Here is a 10,579-nt window from a genome sequence, read left to right on the forward strand (position 1 = left end):
ATCAGTACTAACATCAGGGGTTCAAACACTGCTGTTCTGCTGATAACACTATAGACTACTAAGCAGTAGGGTCTGAAGTCACATGTTCTAGGTGCAAAAGCTCCAAAGTCGTATTTTATACCCAATCTTTGCATCTCATGCCTTACCACTTGTGCTGTAAATGCTATATGCTAAAAGTGGAGAAGAGGTGAATCTGTGCATACATTAATAACCTGCTTCATGCTCCTTTTCAAACAGGTGTTGTCAATGCAAAACCTGGGCAGCTAACAAAAAAAACAAACCTTGGGAGGATGTAATTTTCTCCTCTATTTTATGCATTTCAAAATAATTGCAAAGGAAAAAATCTCCTAATATCATCCCAGACAGAGAGGGGTGAAAGAAAAAAAATCCCACTCAGCTGTAGAAACACAGGTGAAAAGCTGGTACCGCCTAAATCTGCCTCTCAAATAACACTTAAAACAAAACAGACCATTAGAGAGGATAGGACAATCTGCCGTGCATTCTGATGCAAGATGGAAAAAGTTCTGTGGGCTGTGCCCTTCAGGCATAACCTTGGAGCAGTGGAGAACTGCAGTGCCCAGGGGAGCCACCCTGCCAAAGGGTGCTGCATGCCCTTGGGAGCACATGCCTGTTTTTCCAGGCCTTTTTGAGGGCTATCAACCAGCCTCCACTACCTGCCGTGCTAAATGTGTGATAAGGAAGTAACTTTGCTGCAACCTGTCTCGTTCCCTTCCCTGTTTCCCTTAGGTATTTTAGCGTTTCCAAGGGAATAAAACTACAGCTGTGGGGCATTAGGATGAACTTTAGTTTACACAGAACTGCCACAACACACTCCCTCACATCAGCTCCTTACACACACACAGGGACCTGATTTGAAAGGTGTCATTCTAGAATTAGGACAGAGCTCAGTACCTTCTGCACCTGCATCACACTCTACAGCTCCCAGTGCAGTGTCTGCTGCTCTGAGCATGTCCTGAACAGCAGAATTTCTCAAGAAAGCACTCTTAAAAATAAACCCAACCAAACCACCTTAATTAAACTCCTCAATCTGATCATTCTTTCAATGAAACCTCAATAAAGCAGAGTTACTGCACTAAAAGGTAAAACAGCCAAATCAGATGCAGTATTCAAGGAACAAGTGCTTGAAAGGCAGCTTGAAGCAAACAGAAGTACAGCAGCTCACTAGTAAGACACAGACACACTCTCATGAAGAATGAGCCCAGTTTAGGCTCCACATTTAGAGAGACAAATGCACAAGTATTTCTTTTCTTTACAAAAGTACATACATCCTTAGTTTTACAGGTGTGCATGCATATACATACAATTATACTCATGCAAGGCTCATGGGAAAGAAAGAATGAGAAATGCTTCATGGAAACAAACACCCCACAAAAATCTTTCACCTTGCACTTGAGAAACTGAAACTCCATGGAATAGGAAGGAATTTTGGCTACAGTGGAAAATCACATACCTGTCCTAGCTGAGAAAAAAATTTCACACTTATTTTACTTTAAAGAATACCCTTTACTACAAATAGCTAAATGCAAATTAACATCATATAGCAATCTTGTTATTACCTTGCTTTACTGACACTGTTAAGCAAAAGATTGTTAACTTTAATTGATGTTGTCTCAATGTCACTTTTTTACAATCATTTGGACCAATTCACACTTGATGGAGCACCAGAAGAAGCCTCTTACAAACAAAATGAAATGCTCCTTTAGGTTTAGGCCTTGTAGAAACATAAACATGAGCAGCTTTTTCATTAAACTTTTAAGACAAGGAACTCCCCAAGCAATGTTTCACCAAGCAGTAAGAAACAATGGGGATTCTTTCAGTAGTTTTCTGAAATAATTGATTTTTGCACTCAAACATTCCTGTATACCTGCATGGCACTAAGTATTGATCTCCCATTCAAAAAAGAAAATAAAACTTTTAACTTTTTTTACTTTACATAGCATCTATCCCCAGTACACCATCAATGCAGCTCTACACATTGGCAGTGTACACCCAATATTTAAAACACATTGTTTTCAAGGTAACTTAGTTTCTGGTCATCACAAAGTTCTTGTCCTACAAAAATTTTACTCTTTTTTTCCCTCCATAATTTAGCTGGAAGCAGATACTGGACCCCTGCAAGAAATGGTCAATACAAACTACCTAAAAACAGAAGACCAGTATATGGTATACACAATATTTATTCACTGATTTATGCTTTTCCTTCAGCATTCCTTTTCTTTCCTCCCCACCTTCCTTGAGACCCAACACATGACTTCAGCTATGTTTTGTGAAAAAGAAAGCTAACCTGTTGCAACCTCCCTACACATAAGACTGTCCAGACTTTTCTAAAAATGAGACCAGGTTCCTGAAGGGATAATCTTGTGCATGTACTTTGTTTTCTACAGCAAAGTGCTGAAGCACAAAAACAACCAGCAAAATCTCTTCACAATACAACAAAACACCAGTTGCAGGATAAGCAGCCCTTTAAGATGACAGCTACAAATATATTTCACTCCATTATGCTTAAACATACCCTTTTAAAAGCCATTCATTTATAGGTGTGATTGATAACAGCTGAAGAAAGACCCATATTGCTGTTGGGAAGAACACAAGTGTAAAAATCTGGACAAAAAGGTGTAGTTTCACATGCATCAAAGCACTTGTCAGCTCCTGCAAAAGAAAAAGAAGAGAGGAAGTTGCAGTCATAACAGCTGAAGTAAAATCACGTTTGTGCTTTTAAAACTAGGATCAGCTTTATAATACAAAAGGAGTGCATGTCAAAAAGGCACCTTTAGGGATCATCTGATCTCCTCTTTAATAATGAAGTACATCCAGACAACATAAAAGCTGTCTGCTCCTGGGCATTTTTCCACAAGAATTGTCCACCACTTCAATAGTGTAGCTCTCAGAACAGCAGCTTTTCAGCAGGCAGCCTTAGCACTTTGTCACAGCTTCAAAACCTGTGTTAACTGCACTGATGGCTGTTTACTGACTTTTGATACCAAGAGGCATGAAAACTTGTAGTGAGCACATGATTTCAGGTTCCTCTGTCTAAAGAGAGCCACAAACTGTGATTCTCATTTATACTGTTAAAAAAAAAAAAAAAGGATGTTTATGGATGTTTGTATTACCAAGCATTCATTTTGTGGTGTTGAGTTTTTTTCATGTTTGTTATTTTTTTCCTTAACAGCAAAGCAATTTGTAGCAGACTTTGATTATTTATTGTAAGAACAGACAGGAAATAGATAGGAAAAAAAAAATTGGCTGACGAAGAATAACAAAGAAAGTATACCAAGACCGTAACAACCTAAAAACTGTTAAGCCATAAATTTCAGAGAAATAAAGTGTAAAGCACCACTGGAGACTCAGAAAACAACAAAGAAAAATTTAATTTTAAATCATGTAAGAGCACTCCAGAGAGGTGATCAAGTACCCTTAAAGAGAAAAAACTCTTCAGCTAGCTTTTTCTCTCTGTTTCTGCCTTTTCAGGCATTTCAAGGATCTTCTACACAGGTTTTTGAGTACAAGGAAAGAGTCTTGCACATTTTAACTCATTTCAAATCTCACAGACTGAGAATAAAAATTTGTATTCCTTTCTCTCACAGTAACTCGCACTCTTTTCAAATAAACAATGCAAAAGAACCAAAGGCAGTCTTATTCAAAATCTAATTTGCTGGGATTCTCCAGCTGACAGTCCATATGCATTAAACATATCTATTTATCTACAGAAATATCCTTCTAATTTCATATTTTTACAATTGGAAAATACCTTAAAATCAGAGGTTTTAAGGAGACTCTGTGATACTTCCAAAACCAAGACAAAAAGAAAGCGTTATTGTAACTTCCAGGGAGCAAGGAAGGTGACACAACACAGCCAACCAGGAGGAATGCTGTATCAATGGAACAAGTCTTTGCAGATCTAAATTACCAGTCTTGAAACTGTCTCTAATGATTGCCTTTGAGGATAGTAACAGTTATTTAGAATAGTTATTATTTATTATTATAGTATGCCTTAGACTAGATGATCACAGAATAAACACTGAGGCAAACAGCCTTCACCCTCTCAAACAATTTACAAAAATTGTAAAATTTTTGTCCAAAATTCATCTGCCTCAAAAAAGTTGCTAGAAGCTGCTACTTATGACTCTGTTTCTGCACACCAGACAGAACAGGTTACCTTGTCCTCCCCAGTATTTCACACCCTTTAGGGAGCTTATCCCAGCCTCTCCCTGGCTGCTGTGGGTCCCTGTTGCCATCCAGCCACACTTCCCATAGTCACAGTTAGACTCCTCTGAGCAAATACCCACACAGAGCAAACAGTGTTTCCAGTGGCTTGCCAAATTCCTCCTTGAAATGGATAACTCAAGTATGTGATTTAATTTCTGGGGCCCTACGGGAGGTATTTGCTTTAAAAGAGCAAGCTATCCAGTCACTGCAAACTGAAATAGCATTATATTAAGGTGGAATCAAATGTTCTTGTCAGAGAACACAGAGTATTTCTACAAATGTAAGAGGACCTTGATCACCTCTGGTTCTGAAAGTGTAACAAGGCCATGCACAGAGAGGCTCTTCTTGAATGTTACCCATTATTCTGTAAAGTGATTTCTGAACACATTGGCAAAATTTTTTGAGCATGCACTTACACAGCAGATTAAACCAAAAGTGTAACCTTAAAAGAGCAGCAGTTATTTCTAGTTTTCTCAGATTTATCAGAAGGCCTCTGTTAACACTTATAAACTTTTAATCCTGTCATAAAGCATACCAAACACTAGTTTCCATCTAACTAATCATTATCTAAGGTAGAACATCTGATACACAGGTAAAAAAAAAAAAAAAAAAATAAAGCCAAAAGCAGAAACCATACACTTTGCAATCCAATAAAAAGGCATATTAAGCAATAATACCAACTTTAGGTTGTGCCTTAAACAAATAAAACATGCCCAAAAGTATTTTAATAAAAACATGATCTGGCCACCTAACACATATAAGGATTGTTTTTAATATACACTTTAGAAAGTAATAGCACAAGGTACAATGTGAGAAACTATTTTCTTCTTCTGTCTTCTACTCCCATGGCAGAAATTCAGGAAAGGCCTAGTTTCTTCATGAAGCTGGATAAAAGCACCAGCCCCAGCTGCTGCTCCCAAAACAATCTGAGATCAGCTACCTGGACATAAACATCAGCTCCTGTAAAAGCTTCATTTACATCAATATATTGCTTTTAATATTACAGATGGAAAAAAGTTATGTAAGTTCAAAGTAAGACATGACACATTGCCCAGAAAACAGTCAGTTACATCACCTTAACTGGAAGAAGTTAGATATAAACTAGCATGGAGAATCTAATCAAGCCTTTGACAATGCTACTCATTTCTCTCACAAGGTTTCAAGAATACAAACTAGTGAAAGGGGAAAAAAAATTACATTTTTTTCTCTGCATGCAAAGATTCCTAAGCCTGAAAGAGGAAAACTCCACTCTATTAATACTACTCATATTTGTGTTTAGGGTCCTCTTCTCTGTGGAAGAGAATGCCTCTCCACAGCCTATTTCCATTAGGATTAGTTACCATCCCAGGCAAACAGTTAACAGGACTCTTCCTGCATCCCCATAAGGCTGCTACAGAACTGGCTAAAATTCCCCAGTTCATTTACACTGTGTCCTGGCAGAACTAGAGGTCCTAGTGCCAGAACTGTCAGGAGACAGCAAAGGAGAGGGCAGCCACCAACTCAAACACCTCCTCTACTTGAAAGCTCACCATTATAACCATGATACAGGTGGAGAGACTTTTTCTGTTGTTGAATGCACAGTGCTCACTCAAATCCCTGGTCACCAGGAGATAACTGGACAAAATTGTGATGATTCTTTCAGGCATTAGTATCATGCAACTTATGAATAGTATTCCCTGTTAGTTAACAGCATAAAGGAATCAGGAAACTAGATTAGCAGAGATATGCAGTGTTTAATTTCAACTCTGGCTGCTCCTTCTCTTCTTGGCTCATAGCCATCATTTCCTTTCTCCATGACTCCTTTACACATCCCTTCATCTCTTCTGAATCCCAGACTGTTCCTCTTCGAATAACACATGACACAAAATTTTAAACAAATCTCAGTGCCTGTCATGTGCACCAGAGTGTAGGCACCTCAAATCCACCTGTCCACAATGAAATCCTATGGGAAAAGATTGCCAAGGCTTTGCACTTGTATATTGACATTGTATCTGCATAGGAACCCTTTTGTGCTGACCCTAGCTGCTGTCCTGGCCCTACCAAATAAGGTAGCTTAAAGCCACCAGGTCTTTGTTTCCCTCAATCCAGCAGTGAACAGCTGTATCTCATCCTGATTTGGGCTTGGGACACAATCAGGGTGTAGATCCAGTCTCCAAATTGTGCTCATCACTTCCATTTATTTAAAGCTGTGCAGAGACAAACCACCCACCCTCTGTGGATGGGTGACATTTATTCACACTCTCTTTATCATCATCTCCATTACTTTGTGAAGCACTTTCTGAAATCAGGGAGGAATATTCCTTAAACATCTAAAATCTATCTTCTCTTGCTAGCCATCATCCCAGCATCATCACCATTCCAATTATATTCAAATCTGATCAAAAGGAACACAAGCTTTTTTTAGAGCATAACAGGAATGAAGCAATGAGAAATTACAGTACCTCAGTTTTTAAGGAGAGTCCACTGTTAAAGAATATAGCAGAAACGGCAATGTAAGTAATGGTAATTTCTGGTTTCAAGGGTCCTAAAAAATACAGACATAGAGAACAAAGTGAACTACAGTCAAAGGGATAAGATATGCATATACTATATCAAAGCAAATGAGAATACTTAAAAAAACACCTGAAGAAGGTCTTATCAGTAAAGTCTCTAATAAAAAGAACAGCATTTCTATCAAGTTACAGAAAGCGTGCTATTCATTTTTAAATAAAGTAAACCAGTGAGTGCATAGTGAGTTATGTCATCATATAATTTTGACTTCCATGATTAGAGGCCACTGGAAACTCACACATAAATTCTGGAAATTTGAAAATGGGAAATCTTTCACAGTTTTGCCATCAGAGTATCCCTACAGCATCAGCAAACTCAAACCATGTACTCAAAAATATTAGCTGGTACCTTCACACAGGGCCACTGACATCCCTCACACAGCTACCTCTCACTTCTTGGCCTACAACACACACCTGTCTGGCTGCCTGCACAGAAGAACCCAAACCATACCTTGCAATGATTTCCTCAGGGCAATATAATTCTGTGTCATTCCCCTCACAACAGAAAATGGTTCAAAATGGTTCATTCCAGCCCCATAATAACACATTTCAGACAGTGCTGCAGTGAGATCAGCAGGGGCAGATGCCTGTACCATCAAGAGTTCCTCTGTATTAAAGGCTTACATTTGTATATATTTATATACATTTTATATTTATATATATTTTATATTTATATACTTTTTTCACTCCTATAAAAATGATGAATTCTCTTAATACACTTTGCCTTCTGAGGCCACCAGGCATAAAATGTATGTGCTCATTTTTTTCATGAGGATTCAACCAGATATTATGTTAGAAAGAAAATATTAGCAGTCTACTTAGGACCAAAGTAATATCCTCACTCTACAAGTGACCCTAAGTTGTCATGAGCAAAACTGCAGCAGCAAACAAGCCAGCCTTGAGTTGCCACTCCAGAAGAGAGGAACCTTTCAGCTCCCTTGGATGAATGATACATTGATGTTCACACTGGAGTAAGGTCAATGATCCTTACATCAGAGGGACTTGATTGTACAAACTTGCATCTCAAGTCATTTCAACCCAAATCCTACTCTCAGAGAGAATTCTGTAGACAAGACACTAAAAGTGTGTGTGCCAAACAAACAAAAAAACAAAAACCAAGCCACATATATGAAGACTGAGGTAAAAATAAGGCAGGAAATGCAAGAGTTACAGTTGCAACAAAGCACATGACTAGTTGCAAAATTATGGCATGTTAACTGAATAGACAGGGAGGGGGGAAAATCCCCAAAAGATTATACAAATATATAGCTCTATAGAAAACTATATTTTATAGATACAATTACCTCATTTTCCCTAATCCTTTAGAAGATTAGAGTACCTAATACATGCACATACAGCAGACAGGTAGTGGGTTAGTCTGGCTAAGGTAGGGATTCTTCCAAGACTCAGTATTTTCTGGTTTATGGTTTCTCACTAGGCTACCTGAACTCCTTGTCCCAGGAGAAGCCTCTACCACCAGAGCAACCACACACTCCTGGAACACAGAAAAACACACTCCTGGTCAAAACAGAAAAATTCTTTTCACAAAGGAACTAAATGGCCTCATTCATCAAATAGGAAAACACACAAAAATGGCTTGGCTTATGTCGTGAAGGTGACAACAACACAAATCTTTGTTATTTATGGCACAATCTTCCACGGGTATGGATGCTGGACCATCCATACCATTCACTAAGGCCCTGCAAATTACTGTGCATGGCTTTGTCAGCTGGAAGATGATAAACTAAGGCTTTTTTCATGTGTTGATACTTCCCACCCCTCACCTCTTCCTGCTTTTAAAAATAAATATTTTTTTTCCTTAGAGCACTGAGATCCCATAGTTTCAGAGGAGAGGATACCACTATGTGGAACATGTGCTCACTACTTTCAATCAATACTTCCAAGATTTTTCAAGTAAGTTGTCCCAGGAACAATACTGTGTCAAAGCTTGACATCTCTTTGCAGCAGGATAATAAAATGAAGTGCTCCATCATAGTGCTTCCATGTAGGAAGTGAGCCGAGGAAAAATCATCTCCTATTCTAGTGAAAAGGATCTCCCACATGGCTGCTAACAATTAGCACGACACTCAAAGCAGAAAGGGACAAAACACCTGATACTATCAATTTCAAGTCGTCTCTGAGGTCTGCTGAAAACACAGCACGGATGCTGCAAGAAGCTCCATGTGGGTTCTATTCACTTATGCAGAACAGCACACAGATGTTAGAAGGGATCCTTGCACAGCAGGAATTTGCCTACCCTGAACTCCACGAAGTACCGGAGCCTTAGTTGCCACAGCATGTGTTCAGAGCCATATTTTTTTTAATCACTTTCTTTTTTTTTTCCCCAGAACCTAAGAGGTGGGAAAAGTTTGGCTCCTCAGTGAGAAGCTGTCTATCCTCAAACTTCAGCTCTGTTAGGAAGAAAGAAAAAAAAATAAATTTAAAAAAGCAACCCTATGCCTATAAAAGCACAGATAGATTCCTCCTCCTCTCACATAACATGGATCTGCTAGAGGAATTCTACTGAAGTGTTCTACATTCCTTTTCTTACGCCATCAGAGAAAAATTAGGAAGAAGAAATACAAAATTTAATTCGTTCTTGAAATCTGTGAACATCCTAGGAGCTGAAGTTCCAATGGAAACTAACGAGGAGACACCCCTGGCGTTTATATTTAAAGATACATTGTTTATGTTTAAATAACAGGGGATATTTCAGCAGCCCTTTTTCCGGGAAACATACAAGCCCTCCCTGCTTTAGCAAAGGACAGATCTGCTTTGCCCCTGCACGCATTTTTTACACCGCCACTTCCCACAGGATCAGTTTCCCTGTTTTTCCCCACCTTTCATGAGGAATCAAGAGGGAACAAAAAAAATTCCAAAACTTCAAACTACAAGCGTTCTACTACAAAGCGAAAGAAAAGGTCTGGCCGAAACACAGCACCTGAGAGTTTACCAGAGCACGCCTTCAGCTGCACCTCCGGGGAAGCTCCCAGGCGGCAGAAATCCATACCCTGAGCCGCCAGGACCTCATGCCCACAGCTCTGGAAGTTAGGACTTAGTTGAACAGGAGCACATTCGGAGCCAGTCGCTACTTAGCTCCCATTCACTCTTAATCCCAAAGGAGCAGGACACTCCTCCAGCCACTGGTACAGTGCCGAGCAAAGGCACGGGAACACACGCGGGAGCAATTCCCGTGTTCCTGAGGAGCAGGGAAGAAGAGGAGCCGATGGAGGGCAGGGACCCCTCCCGGGCGGGACGGGGCGCGGGGGCAGCGCGGCCGCCGGGAGTTGGCCAAGTCCCGGGGGCTGCCGGGGCACAGCGCCCGCACTCACCGCCTTTGACGCCGACGCCGGGCTCCAGCCGCGCCACGGCGATGACCAGCACGATGCCGAGGATGAACCACTCCTTCCGCAGCCGCTCCAGCAGCCCCATGGCGCTGCCCGCCGCCCGGCGCCGCTCGGCGCGGCTCGGTCCGGTGCCGCTCGGCTGCTCCGGGCTGCTGCGGGCGCGGGGCGGGGCGCGGCCCCACCGCCCGCCGGCAGGGCCAGCCGGATCCGCTGACGGGAAAAGTCTCACCCACCGCCGCCATCGCTACCACGCACCTCCTAATAGGCGCGCAACTCCGCGCTGCCGCCCGCCCGCCCGGCTAGGCGCTGCTGCGGCCCCCCGCCGGCTCCGGCTGCCCCGCCCCGCATCCCCGAGCCGAGGCGGACACCGCGGGTGGCGGTGGCGGGAACGGGACAGCGCCGTGGCTGCCGTCGATGGGCGGGTCGGGGAGAGCGGGGACACGGAGCCGGTGCCAG

At 41.4% G+C, this 10,579-nt stretch overlaps 1 protein-coding gene across 2 annotated transcripts in view; it reads right to left on the minus strand.

Annotated features, from left to right (window-relative positions):
• The window catches only part of SLC10A7 (solute carrier family 10 member 7), a 145,396-nt gene extending 135,156 nt beyond the window's left edge, over window positions 1-10,240 (minus strand). For both annotated transcript variants that reach the window (XM_088164084.1, XM_088164085.1), the window contains exons 1-3: window positions 10,109-10,240; window positions 6,669-6,751; window positions 2,534-2,670 (exon numbers count right to left, since the gene is read on the minus strand). In XM_088164084.1, coding sequence (XP_088020210.1) covers window positions 2,534-2,670; window positions 6,669-6,751; window positions 10,109-10,208 — 320 coding nt within the window. In that variant the 5' untranslated portion in view covers window positions 10,209-10,240. The remainder of the gene's footprint in view (window positions 1-2,533; window positions 2,671-6,668; window positions 6,752-10,108) is intronic.
• Window positions 10,241-10,579: the final 339 nt, after the last annotated feature.

The sequence above is a fragment of the Sturnus vulgaris genome, chromosome 4 (assembly GCF_052056855.1).
Source record: "Sturnus vulgaris isolate bStuVul1 chromosome 4, bStuVul1.hap1, whole genome shotgun sequence".
NCBI classification, from domain to species: Eukaryota; Metazoa; Chordata; class Aves; order Passeriformes; family Sturnidae; genus Sturnus; species Sturnus vulgaris.